The sequence below is a fragment of the Cynara cardunculus genome, assembly GCF_001531365.2.
Source record: "Cynara cardunculus var. scolymus isolate 2C chromosome LG 17, CcrdV1, whole genome shotgun sequence".
In the NCBI taxonomy this organism is placed as follows: Eukaryota; Viridiplantae; Streptophyta; class Magnoliopsida; order Asterales; family Asteraceae; genus Cynara; species Cynara cardunculus.
In genome coordinates, this window is record NC_037544.1 from 36,647,902 (window position 1) to 36,661,398 (window position 13,497).

General features: G+C 39.1%; 3 protein-coding genes across 4 annotated transcripts; 1 reads left to right on the plus strand and 2 right to left on the minus strand.

Moving 5' to 3' along the window:
- Positions 1–798: 798 nt before the first annotated feature.
- LOC112500943 (protein unc-13 homolog) lies at positions 799–6,347 on the plus strand. 2 transcript variants are annotated; one of them, XM_025104566.1, is made up of 6 exons: positions 799–1,627; positions 2,289–2,739; positions 2,815–3,155; positions 3,527–3,991; positions 4,211–4,400; positions 5,084–6,347. In XM_025104566.1, exons 1-6 carry the CDS (start codon positions 1,208–1,210, stop codon positions 5,980–5,982), a joined length of 2,766 nt encoding a protein of 921 aa, XP_024960334.1. In that variant the 5' UTR covers positions 799–1,207; the 3' UTR covers positions 5,983–6,347. The 2 variants fall into 2 exon arrangements, with proteins under 2 accessions (XP_024960334.1, XP_024960333.1); XM_025104565.1 differs by having other exon boundaries at positions 2,289–3,155.
- A 923-nt stretch (positions 6,348–7,270) lies between these two features.
- On the minus strand, positions 7,271–9,202 carry LOC112500632. The gene is made up of 2 exons (XM_025104156.1): positions 9,004–9,202; positions 7,271–8,042 (listed from the first exon to the last, which is right to left on the minus strand). The coding sequence occupies exon 2, from the start codon at positions 8,034–8,036 to the stop codon at positions 7,449–7,451; it is 588 nt and encodes a 195-aa protein (XP_024959924.1). The 5' UTR covers positions 8,037–8,042; positions 9,004–9,202; the 3' UTR covers positions 7,271–7,448.
- A 1,979-nt stretch (positions 9,203–11,181) lies between these two features.
- On the minus strand, positions 11,182–11,853 carry LOC112500040 (uncharacterized mitochondrial protein AtMg00810-like). The gene has a single exon (XM_025103300.1). It carries the CDS (start codon positions 11,851–11,853, stop codon positions 11,182–11,184), a length of 672 nt encoding a protein of 223 aa, XP_024959068.1.
- Between the last annotated feature and the right edge of the window lie 1,644 nt (positions 11,854–13,497).

Consider the following 13,497-nt stretch of genomic DNA (forward strand, 5'->3'; position numbering starts at 1 on the left):
TTGCTATTTCATGCATTTAACCCTTTAAAAATTGGTTACATACATCATTTTAACCAAGTACCTGAAACTGACTTGAAAGATTTTAAAGGAAACACCCTAGATCAGTTTAACCGTTTCCATACCCTACGATATTCAAAACCCCTCACCACCCCAAGTTGCGTTATCGCTGTCCACTGTCGTTGGTCCCTGCCATCAATTTCCCTCTTCTTTTGTTGTTTTTCGATTCCCCCTACTTTTTGTTATGTCTGTACGCGCTCCGCTAAATTGTTATCAAAATGAGAGAATCAAAAGATAAAAAGAGGGAGATCGATAGCAAGAGCCAAAGGCGACGATGAGCGGTATAGAAAATGGACAACGATGGGGCGACAAGGAGTGACGAGAGGGAGCGATGTCTTTGTGTGCCAACTGTTTAAATGACGCAAGATCTGGAAACGGCAAAACCGATTTAAATATTTTTACCTTAATAACCTTCAGAGTCAATTACATGTTAATTATTTTTGTTAAAAGAATGTAAGTATTCAATCTTCAAAAGTTCAGTTGTATATCTATTGAAAAAATATTCAAAGATTTAGGGACGTTTACTAAAGGTTACCCGGGTACACGTTTACTAAGTCAGATTTAACTTGTCGGATGAATATGACAATAAACAAGAACCTTACCCACTAAAAGCGAATACAAAGACCGATTAGTCTTACCTGGTACGTGAAGACGATGTCTCTTCCCACGGTTAGTGTTTACATAGTAAATTGTTGCATACAATATCATTTTCATGGACCAAAATCTTACCCGATAAATAAATGATAATGCTAAATTTTACCTGTAAATATTTACCCCAACATTCATTTAAAAAGAATTCACGATATTAACCCGAAAAATATAAAAGAAAAATAAAGAGAGAGAAAAATAGAGTTTTGAGCGTTGTAAAAATCTCCCGGGAAGTTCTCAATGAAGGAAGGCCGGTGGAAGGGAAAAAGGATGGCCGATGGTCCACGGGTCCCACTATCTCCGGTTTCCCGGCGTACCTCCTCCACCGCCGATCTCAAACCTCCCATCCCCCTTCCGTTTTCCTTCCATTCTCGTAAATCCCACAACAGAAAACCCTCGATTTTGCTTCTTTTCGCCGATTTAAGAAGAACAAGCCGCCGCCGCCGCCGGAGAAATCATCATCAAAATTTCCAACCATCGACACCAATAGCAAATCAATTATATGATTCCGGTACCGCGCTCCGATGGACCCTTCGACCCTTTTGGCAGTTTGGGTTTGGATCTATCTGACTCCGAGCTCCGTGAAACCGCCTACGAGATTTTCGTCGCGGCTTTTCGAAGCCCCGGCGGCGGTAAGCCGTTGAGTTTTGTTTCTCGTTCGCCGGCGAAAGTACCGGAAAAAGCCCCACCGGGGCCATCGCTTCAGCGGTCATTGACATTTACGACGGTCAGTAAGGTGAAACGGTCATTGGGTATAAATTCTCCGAAGAAGAAAAAGGGTTCCGGTTCTGCTCCGACGAGTCCGTCGTCCAAGGAGAATCGGCCGGCGGCAATTGGTGAAACGATGAGGGTTCAGATGAAGATTTCTGAACAAACTGATTCTAGGGTTAAACTTGCCTTAATGAAAATCGCCGCTGGCCTGGTAATCAATTCCTCCGACTAACTAACTAAACAAAAAAACACAGATAAAATTGAGGAACACCTGGTAACCGTTCATATGGATGCATGTATGCATACAAGTACTTTGTTAGGTATGCAAACATGCACACGTACATAAAAACTAAGAATATGTGCACACGTACATAAAAACCAAGAATATGTGCACACGTACATAAAACCACATTCAACATTATGTACATTCCATGTTAAAAATGGAATTCCTTTTATATAAATTCAACATTATAGCATTCCGAGAGGTAAAATAGACAATTACTCACATTCAAACATTTTTTTTGATTAACCTGGATATTCAACCCGTTATGCGAGCTGACTAAACCCAGGGCAACCACCTGCTTTGCAGATAGCCCGGAGTCACCGCATTTGAACCTCCATGGCCACAAGGGGATTTTTATTCCTCCTTGGATTTGAACCTGAAATCTCTGGGTACTTTTAACCTTTGGAGCCAAGCTCAAACCAATCAAGCACCACCTTGTGGTTTAAACATTTATTCATTTGCAAAAGCAAACAAGTGCTATTGATTCTGATCCCGGATTCAATACCAACTCTTATTGATAAAAACTGAAATAAGACTTCAGAGTTTAGCACCTCTTGTAAAACATATTTTAAGAGCCGACTTTTTGCAGCTTGGCAGGCGAATCGAGTCGATAGTTTTACCCGTAGAACTTTTACAGCAGTTTAAATCCGCTGATTTTCCGACTCAACACGAATACGAAGAGTGGCAAAAACGAAATCTAAAGATCCTCGAGGCCGGATTGTTGCTTCACCCCAAAATCCCTCTCGGCAAAAACAATTCATCTGCTCGACAGCTTTCCGAAATCATACACGAGGCTTATGAATGTCCCATGGTGACAGGAAAACACAGTGAAGAAGTCAAGACTTTACGTGGAGTCGTGAAATCGCTCGCCTCTAGATCATTTGACACCGATGATTCCGATATGTGCCATTGGGCGGATGGGATCCCATTGAATCTTCGGCTATATCAGCTCCTTCTCGAAGCTCTTTTTGAGATCGATGATCCAACGGTTATAGTCGATGAAGTCGACGAGATTTTAGAGTACATAAAGAAGACGTGGGGTATTCTCGGACTCGATGAAAAGATTCATAAGCTTTGTTTCTTGTGGGTTTTGTTCAACCGTTACATTGCTACAGGCCAAGTCGAGAAGGATTTGCTCTTTGCGTGCGGTAACTTGTTGTTGGATATCAAAGAAGATGCCGGTTTTGCGGGTTTCGATTCGAAGTATTCCAAGATCTTGAAGTCGACGTTGATTTTGATTTTAGATTGGGCGGAGAAAGGGCTTTTGGCGTATCGTGAGTTCTTTTATAGAGGCAATATCGATTTGATGCATATCATTCTATCTATTGCGTTATCGGCGGCTGAAATGGTGGCGGAAGAATGCCCGTGTGATCACGGTACATGGAAAACAAATAACGTAGCGAGTGCCAAAGTTGATACTTACATTAGATCATCGATGCGAAAGGCGTTTAATCAGGTAAGTTTTCACGTTTGCGCATTAGTTAGCATTCTTATGCTTTAACGTCTCGTGTAGATGCTTAATTTTTGGTTGATCAGGAAGTGCCTGTTTATTAGCAACTTAATGAGCTTAATGAGACTCACAACTTATTTGGTCAGCCATACATGAATGATTGGTAGTAGTTTAATGATATAGAAAGTGACTTATTCAGTAAGTTTCTAAGGGGGAGATTTATACAGAAAGCCAAAAAAAAATTCCATATCATTAAGCCTCTACCAAACAGTCATGTATAGCTCACTGAATAAGCCATGAGTCCCATTAAGATCATTAAGCTGCTAACAAACACGGCTCAGGACCTGTATTGACATGGTTTATTTTACTCAACTCAGGGAATGGAGAAGCTACGCCTTAGCAGAAGACCGGCAAAACGACCACAAGCTCATTTTAATCAACTTCCCGCTCTTTGCGTGATCGCCCAAGAGATTACCGATCTAGCTTTTACCGAAAAGGAAATATATTGTCCAATACTAGAGAAATGGCATCCGCTTGCTGTCGGTGTGGCGGTGGCAACTCTTCATTCTTGCTTCAGACAAGAAGTGAAAGCATTCATCTCGGGAATCAATGATCTAACCCCGGATGTTATACAAGTGCTCATAATGGCCGATAAGTTGGAAAAATGTTTAGTACAAATGGCGGTAGAAGATTCGTTCAATAGCGAAGATGGTGGGAAGTCGATAATCCAAGAAATGGATCCTTATGAAGCCGAAGCCGTGATTGCTGATTTGGTCAAATCTTGGATACAAACGAGAGTTGATAGACTTACGGAATGGGTTGATAGAAACTTGCGAAAAGAGGTATATTTTCCAATTTCGATCAAAATCACAAAATTGCTACCGTGCAACTTTAGACCATTAGATCATTGGCTTATAAAGTTGATCAATGAACATAAATTGGTCTTACGGGTCTCACGAAAAACCCTTGGTCTCACGTGAACCCAACTCTCTCTCTCTCTCTATATATATATATATATATTGAACAAACATAGAATGCAATCACTCACCTCTTGTTTATAGGTTTGGAGCCCAACGGTAAACCAAGGGCGATTTGCGCCTTCCGTGGTGGAGGTTCTGAGAACTATCGGTGACACGTTGGAAGCGTTCTTTTTACTACCGATACCGATGCATGCAGCATTGCTACCGGATTTGACAAATGGTCTTGATAGATCCCTTCAAGATTACATTTCGAAGGCAAAATCTGGTTTGGGTAAACATTTAATTGCGCTTCGCTACCAAAAACTTGCTATCTTTTGTTCTAATTCTATACCCATATGGTCTTCATGAAACAACTCGTCTATCCTTTGGGGGTAGAGGACAAGTCTGCATACATCTTACCCTCAGAGACCCTGTTCTCGAGCAGTATATATGAAGGGCATGTTTGTTAGCAGCTTAATGAGCTTAATGGGACTCGCAACTATACATGACTGTTTGGTAGTGGCTTCAAGATATAGAAAGTGACTTGTTCAGTAAGCTTCTAAGTGGGAGTTTATGTAGAAAGCCAAGTTTTTCCAAAACCTGTCATACCCAATTAAAAGAACATGTTCATTCCATCTATGAAAAAACTCTCTCGAACAAAAACCTTCTCAATCTATACAGAAAGATTAATGCACACATACATCTTTATCCATACATGACTTAATGGAAAACTAACCAAATAGCTCCTAAGGGTTATTTAGCTTAATGACCTCCTGACAAATGTTCATGATCTTCTGACCAGTTTCTAGGCATTCTTGTGTATGGTAGTGAGGTTCTTCTGTCAAGCAGTGACATTCTAAAACCTGATAGAACGTCATGGATTTTAAAAACCTGTCAGAAGGTCATTTAACCAAAGGACCCGATATAACGAGATCTTTTGGTTTCGTTTGTTCTTAACTATTTCTTTCCTTGTAGGAACTCGAAGCAGTTTTCTTCCAAAAGTGCCCTCTATGACCCGATATAGCGGTGAATCAAAGACCAACGGTGTGTTTGACCAGAGTGACGAGTCCCAAGTTGAAGATCAGAAAAGTTCAAAACAAGGTGATGATTCTTGCGGCATACCTCAGTTATGTGTTCGAATTAATACTTTTCTTTACGTTCGTAAAGAATTAGAAGTTTTAGAGAAAAGGGTGATCGCCCAGTTACGAAGCACCGGACCAACTGAGGGCAGTATTGTAAATGACTATCGAATAAGCTTCAAGCGATCTTTGGCTGCTTGTGTAGACGGGATTCAAGATCTCTGTGAGATAACTGCATATAAGGTCGTTTTTCACGAATTAAATCACGTTTTCTGGGATGGTTTGTATGTGGACGAAGCCTCGGCTTCAAGAATCGAGCCTTTTCTTCAAGAACTGCAGCAGAATCTTGAAAAAATAGCGGAAATTATACAAGAGGATACGGTTAAGACACGGGTGATTACGGACATTATGCGAGCTTCATACGATGGGTTTTTGTTGGTGTTGCTTGCCGGAGGGCCTTCTCGTAATTTCACTCGTGAAGATTCAGCGATCATAAAAGAAGATTTCAATCTTCTTGTCGATCTTTTCTGGTCTCACGGTGACGGATTGCCGACGGATTTGATAAACAAATTTTCGGCCACCGCAGAACGCATACTCCCCCTTTTTTCTACAGACACCGAGAGCCTTATCGAGCAATTCAAATATTTAACCGCTGATAACAACGGTCGTTTGACGGAACCCACGGCTCTGACTTCCGGTCAATGGGACCCAACCGAACCCGATACGATCTTGAGAGTTCTGTGTCATCGTAACGATAAGGCGGCCTCCAAGTTTCTTAAGAACAGACCCTGTTGATTTTGGTAGACGACAAATGGGGTAAAGGGAGAAAGTTCGAATAAAGAACCATAAATATCTTGAGAGCTGTGAAAACCAGTATACGCATGCAGACAGAATTTCAGTCGTGAACATGATTTTTCCATTGCAAAGCGAGGAGCAACCGAGAGCAAGACACGTGTTCTCATTCGTCTGAACAACGAACGTGATCTTTTTACAACATTCGTTATGAATGTTACAGTATTCATAATGAATGTCCTGGACACTTGACGTGCATTCATTGGCCCTCCAGTTCGCAATATATATATATACACACACACACATTGGTGTATATACTCGCTGAAATTCATACAGTGTAGATGTATCATTTATATACAGGTTCTTATGGTTCTCAAAATATTTACGGAACTTCGTGGAAAAGGGTGAGTATATATATATATATATATATATTCTAACTTCAAACACTTGTACATATATTCTCTATTTTTTTTTTGTTGATGTTACCTATTGAACTTGTATTCTATGGTAATAAGTTAGATGCTTATATTACAGTTTATATATATTTTTTATTAACCTGGATATCCAACCCGCTATGCGAGCTGACTAATCCCAAGACCATCTGCTTTGCAGATAGCCCGGAGTCACCGCATTTGAACCTCTGTGGCCACAAAGGGATTTTTATTTCTCCTTGGATTTGAACCTGGGACCTCCCGGTACTTTTGACCTTATGAGTCAAGCTCAAACCAATCAGACATCACCTTGTGGTTAGTTTATATTTTGATTGCATAATACATCTGGTTTCAGTGTAGTATACCTGAATCAATAAGATGATGGTTTGGATCTGGAAGTTGTGGTATGAGAGTTACAGTTTCTTTGGGGATTGTGCAAAAGGGTTTGTAACCGGTAATTCTCTAGCCAGTCTACATTGCTGTCGTCGTAAACGTACGTTTCCGTTAATTGAAGCATTTAGGTTGTTCTTAACAGAACGTAGCCGTCGAAACTTGAATTGAAAGCGACGAAGTTTGGTCATTCAAACGACCTGCTTTTTGGAAACGGCAGTTTCCTGTAGCGGTGTCTACATTTTCTTGACAGTAGGACAGATATGGGACTGACATCATACCAAATTTTCACGAAAAGGGCAAAATGGTCATTATACATTTCAACAATAACTTTAAGTTTACAATGTTTTTGTTGTGAAGGTTCGATGTTTTTTGTACCATTACAATGGTTTGTTGTAAAATTTCAGTATAATTTTGCAGTCTCATATAAACATAAGAACCAACCCAAAAACTCTTAATGCTTCACAATTGATCTAAAACACCCACAAACCTATCATCTGCCCGTTACGATACAAATCCGGCTCGTTATTCCGTTAGCAATTCATATCAATAAACTTTCTATATCTCGTTATCAGCTACATAAAACTAGTAAAATTTCGTATCTACTAGCTTTTACCTGTACAAGATTTTACGTGTAATTTTCACCTCTCACGACTCTTCCAATGTGCCGTTGCCTCTATTTCCAGCATGTGTAGCAATCACGCTTTTAACTTTGACACGGGTCCCATTACCCGACTTGCTCGTCTCCATCCAGACAAACTTATCGCGAACATGCTGCGGGATTCCATTTTCATCCGGAAAGGTAATGTTTGACCTCGCCATGGTCAACGATCCATCTTTGTTACTCTTTCTATAACCATCTTGTCCGTGCAGAAGGGTATTTCTGTCGTTTCCCTCGTTTACGGACCCCGTCTTGAGGTGAAACTCTACTTCCGGGATTTCTTTGGAGTAGCGTGGAATCTCGCCATCTTCACCAGGGTTTGTTACATCTTCCAGAGTTAAACCTGAGTGGTCATTGGGGGTCGACTTTAATAATCCGGCACTCCCTTTTCGCCCTAAGAAACTGGGAATTCCATCGGTGCTGAGCTGGATTCCGGGGGACCCACCATTGCTGTTCGGTTGTCGGATTTGGTACAGTAACCAAAGGCTGAAGGCCACGAATAACACAAATTGAAGCACATTCCTAACCACAAATCCCCTCGGCCGATTGCTTCGTGGAGTTGATTGGTAGTTCATCGTCGTCTGCATAATGACACTTCCAATTATACCTATGGGCAACTAGGTAACTTCATCTTGAAACGATCCAAGATGAAAAACATACACATCCTTTGTACCGTATGAAAATCAAGAAGATAAAAAAGACGTAACGAGAAACTCAAGAGGAAAACACCCCTCTAGTTGTTTCCTGAAGCAACCTCCATTAGGATTCAAGATTTGATGAATGAAAGCGAATCTTGGAAACGAAACAAAGGGTCCAAGATTCGGTGTTCATATCCATTTACTCGAATCTTGGATGCAATTTACTTCTAGATTCATCTTCTTAGAATAAAAAAATCTCCGAAAGTTTATGATAACGGAACGAATTTGTAGTGTACTTCTTCGTTTTAGAAGAGATTGATTCGTGAAAACGAAAACACGAAGATGCGCTCTTCTTGCTGTTTTAGGGTTTAGGGACAAGGAAGAAAACACCACATTCAACAAGAATCTGGTGCAATCTAACAAGATCAACCAATTGCAAACCCAAATCAACAACAATCTGAAAATGACCCATAACATGAACCAAGAAGGATTATGATCCAAACAAATTTAAATCACTAAATACATACAAGTATGTATGTGTGTGTGTGTATGTGTATATATATTGATAGATAGATAGATACACACACAGTTTCTGCTTACTTCATCAAAACGGTTTCTGCTTACTTCATCAAGAATTAGGAATGAATCAAAGCGACCAAATATCTCGAGGTTTCAGTTTCGCCCCAATTTTGCCCTAATTTCTCAAGTAATCAAACATTCAAACTAAAACCCTAGACAGAGTATATACGCATAATACGACGATAAACCCAAAATCAGAACCAAATTAAAGAAAACAAGACGTACCCAGTAAAATTCGAACAAAACTCAACATAACAATCAAAGAATCTCGAAGAAAACCAAACCCTAAAAGCATCAAGAAAGGCGAAAATCGAACAAACTTTACCTTTGGGAATACGAATCGAATATGATCACACGGCGGTTGCTTGAGAAATCAGCGGTTCTAATCCGATTTCAGTACTGGATTCTTGGTGGCGATCATCAAAATCTCGTGGGAAATTTTTGGTCTGATTGATTCTTTCGTTCGGAATTTAAAGAGAAATTGCTTTGAAAATCGAGGATCAAGAAAGTAAATGGTTGAGTAGAGGCGTGTTGGAAAAAATGGTTGAGAAGTCAGCAGTTAGCGGTTGTTGTTGAAATGACGAAAACACCCCTATGTTGACCGTTGGAATTGGGGCCTTGTGGCATAAACGCGGTAGGAAGTAGAGGGTAAGGAGGTAACTATGAAAAAGTATGTGACTGAAGAGTGCCGGCGGTGGTGGCTTAAAAAGAGGGGTCATTAACGTTGACTTTTTGTTTCTTTAATTACATATTTATTATATAGAAATTAATGATTTTCGTTAAGAAATCGATGTTTTCGTTTTTATAGTTTGTAATCTGTTATTATTTTCGTTCTTATGATTTGTAATTTATTGTTGTTTCAGTCCCTATAATTTGTAATTCTTTACTGTTTTGATCTCTGTATATTTATAGGGAAGAATTATTTCAAAGATGAACATAACAATAATTTTTTTTATTAACCTGGATATCCAACCTGTTATGTGAGCTGACTAATTACAGGACGATCATTTGTTTTGCAAATAATAATAAATTGTAAACTATATGAATGTAAATTAAAATTAATAAACTACAGGGATGAAAATCTCAATTATTAACAAATCATAAGGATGAAAATTGTAATTAAACAAAATTAATTTATTGATTTTTCTTTTTGTATTTATTTGATATTTAATTATTAATAATGATCATTTATACACTGTATCAGATATTTATTTCTTATGAAAAAAATGTTTTATTTAGTTAATATCAGGGTACGTGTCAGGGTGCATGTGTAATAATGTTTAGTTGTTAATGATATCAATAAATATCAAATATCATTAGAGATGCTCAAAAGGAAAAATGATCCGATCGGTACTTATTTGGATCAATGATTGAACTGAAAAGATCAGGCCCAATGACTAAATGGCTGTACCGATTAAGCATTGACATCCAAAAATAAGCAAATCGGTCAAAATCCTGATTAAAGACCCCTTTTTGGAGGACCAATTTGCTAATGGAGTATTAAAAATACATAAAAAAAATCGATCCCGATTAGAAGAGTCAAACCTACGTCTGTCTTGTATTTAGATAAAAGACTAGATTTGTCCTTGGAATGACTGGGTTCTTTTACTTGTTAGGGCATGGCACAAACAGATTAGGACTAGTACTTATACAAATAATAGTAATTCGGTGTATCTATATTTTAGAGATTCAATTCGTATTGTCCCAATCTATTACAATGTTCTGCTGAAAATCCGATAAGAATATTGTTTTCCTTTGAAATCTGATGATTTTGTCATCGAAGGAAAAGTTAAGTATGGGTTGGAAAAGGTCGTAAAATAGCTTCTTTGTTCTGATGTGTTTTGTTTTGTGACTAGTCTGAATAGAAGTGTTGACCCTAAATATTTTTGTGAGACTGTTAATGATAAAAACCAGATAAACGCTACGAGTTCAAAAGGAAGACTTCTATCGTAATGGAACATGAGTTTTAACCAATCATTTGCAGGTAGAAAGCTTATAAGGTGTAAATACATATAAAGTATAAGTACACGAGTGAGATTGAGTGATACAAAGCTCGTTTAATCAGTTGCTAGGGGTTATTGAAAGAACTCAAACCCTTGAACTTCATCACTGGAGAGGTCTCCTATCTATACAAATACAAGGCCTTATAAGATAGGCAAGGATCTTAGTTAAACTAAGAGAATATGCATGAGATATTCACAAAATCAAGAGAGATATACATGATGACAAAGATATTTACTATAAATATACATAGATATCCTATTATACCCCTGTAGTCGAAGTGGGAGGAGGGTGAACGTTGAGACTGCCTTGGGAGTCATAAAAAAGAAGATGTGTAAGACCTTTGGTGAAGATGTCAGCGACTTGGTATTGTGAAGGGACATACATAACTCGAACTTGATCACGAGCAACCTTTTCTCGTACAAAATGAATATCCATCTCTATATTTTTCGTATGTTGGTGTTGTATGGGGTTGCCGGAAAGATAGATGGCACTAACATTGTCATAGTAGACCAAGGTAGCTTTTAAGACGGGGGAAATGAAATTCCAGTAAGAGGTTTCTAAGCCAACATGATTCAGAAACAACATTAGCAACCCCTCGATATTCGGCCTCGGTGCTAGATCGAGAGAGCGTAGGTTGCCATTCAGAAAACCAAGAAAGTAGGTTGTCGCCAAGAAAAATGCAATAGCCGCTTGTAGAGCGTTGAGTGTTCAGACATCCACCCCAATCAGGGTCGATGAAAGAAACGAGGCTGGTGATATAGGTTTTGTAAGGATGTAGACCGAACTCGAGTGTACCTTGAAGGTAGTAGAGAATTCGCTTTAGAGGCAACATGTGAGATTCTTTTAGGTCATACATATGAAGATAGACTTGCTGAACTATGTAAGTACTGTTGATTCGAGTGAAGGTAAGATATTGTAAAGCACCAACAAGGCTTTGATAGTGAGTTGGGTCAGTGAAAGGAGCACAAGAATCAGTACCCAACTTGGCCTTGGTCTCCACGGGAGTGGGAACCAGTTTACAAGATGTCATACCTACTTTTTCAATGATCTCGAGAGCATACGTCTGTTGAAATAGAAATAGACCTCCAGAATGGCGTGTAACGACAATAACGAGGAAATAGCTTAAGGGGCCAAGATCCTTCATAGCAAACGCGGTAACAAGAAGATACATCATAGATGTGTGGAGACTCTATGAAGAAGCCGTGATAATGATATCTTTGACATATATAAGTAGGTAAGCCATGCTGTTGCCTTTTTGATAAATGAAAAGAAAGTGATCGCATCGGCTCTGTGTGAAGCCAATCGACATAAGTCGTAAAACGCTCATACCAGACCTGAGGAGCCTATTTTAGTCCATAAAGAGACTTCTTAAGTAGATATACATGGTCCAGATGCTTTTGATCACAAAACCCCAAAAGTTGGTGCATGTAGAGAGTTTCATTTAGTCGACCATGCAAAAATGCATTTTTAACGTCTAATTGATAAATTTGCAAGACTTGGAGAAGGAAATGCTGAGAACGGTATGGATGGCAGCCGACTTTACCACTGGACTAAATGTCGATGCAATCAATTCCAACCTGTTGAGACGTGCTATCACCAACAAGGCTGGATTTGTGTCTCTCAAAAGATCCACCAGTGTTAGTTTTATGACAAAAAAAAACCCACATGGAACAAATAATATTGGCATTAGGGGGTAAAGTACTAGTTCCCATGTCCTATTTTTAGTAAGAGCATCTATCCATCCATCATGGTAGTTTTCCATTCAAGGCCGGACAAAGCATCTTCTGATTACGGGGTAAGCGAGAAGGTTGAAGTGAGACTGATAGATTGAGAGGGCGTTTTGGTTTGGAGATACCATGCATGTTTCGGGTGGTCATTGTTCGAGAAGGGGTTGGATAAAGGATGTTGGTGTGGATTTGATGCATAGGTTGAACAGGTTGTGGTGTAGTGTAGGTTGTGTGTTAGGGGAGCGGATGGGTGATGAAGTATTTGGTGGGGAGGTGGTTGAGATGGGGGAGGTGGTGGTATACTCGATGTTTGTAAACCCGAGTTGAGAGTATAATGGGTGAAGACTATCATGAAAAAAGGAATAAGAATTCGGCTTAGGTGGGGAGTAGATTTAGAAGGTAGGTTGCCATATGTAGTGCATGCTGCCAAAAGGACGGTGGCATAGACGAGTGAGCAAGGAGTGTGCGAATTATATTGTTGATGGCACGAATTTTCCTCTTGTTTTTACCGTTTTGAGATGATATATGAGGACAAGAGAAGCGGAATTCCATACCATTTTGGTGATTAAATTGCTTAAAAGAATCATTATCGTATTCTTTGCCATTGTCACATGGAATTGTTTGATGGAATTGTTAAATTATGTACGAACAAAATTACTGAAGGATGATAAAACAAAATACACTTGAAATTTCCTACCGAGAGGAAATGTCCAAAGAAAATTAGAGTAATCATCAAGAATTAATACATAATAATTGTGACCGACCGAACTTATAACCGATGATGTCCACAAGTCACTATGTAAAATATCGAAAGACATAAAAGTATATGAAGATGAAGCATAAAAAGGTAATTTAATATGTTGGCCAAATACACAAGATTTACAAATCGTAGATGAAATAGGCTTAGAACATGAAATAAAATTATTATTCTTGAAGGAATCTAAAATCAAAACGCCTGGATGCCCTAGGCAAGAATGCCATAAATGTTGAGAGAAAGCAGCAAAGGTAGAAGGAAGGTTGAGAGGGTAAAGATCTCCTTTGCTATCACACCTCATGATTCGTACCCTCGTCCGAAAATCCTTCACAAA

Coding starts and splice junctions, on each gene's coding strand:
- LOC112500943 (XM_025104565.1), top strand. CDS start 1,208: ATGATTCCGGTACCGCGCTCCGATGGACCCTTCGACCCTTTTGGCAGT. Junction 1,628..2,288: donor TGAAAATCGCCGCTGGCCTG/GTAATCAATTCC, acceptor GACTTTTTGCAG/CTTGGCAGGCGAATCGAGTC. Junction 4,401..5,083: donor GAAGGCAAAATCTGGTTTGG/GTAAACATTTAA, acceptor CTTTCCTTGTAG/GAACTCGAAGCAGTTTTCTT.
- LOC112500632 (XM_025104156.1), bottom strand. CDS start 8,036: ATGAACTACCAATCAACTCCACGAAGCAATCGGCCGAGGGGATTTGTG.
- LOC112500040 (XM_025103300.1), bottom strand. CDS start 11,853: ATGTATCTTCTTGTTACCGCGTTTGCTATGAAGGATCTTGGCCCCTTA.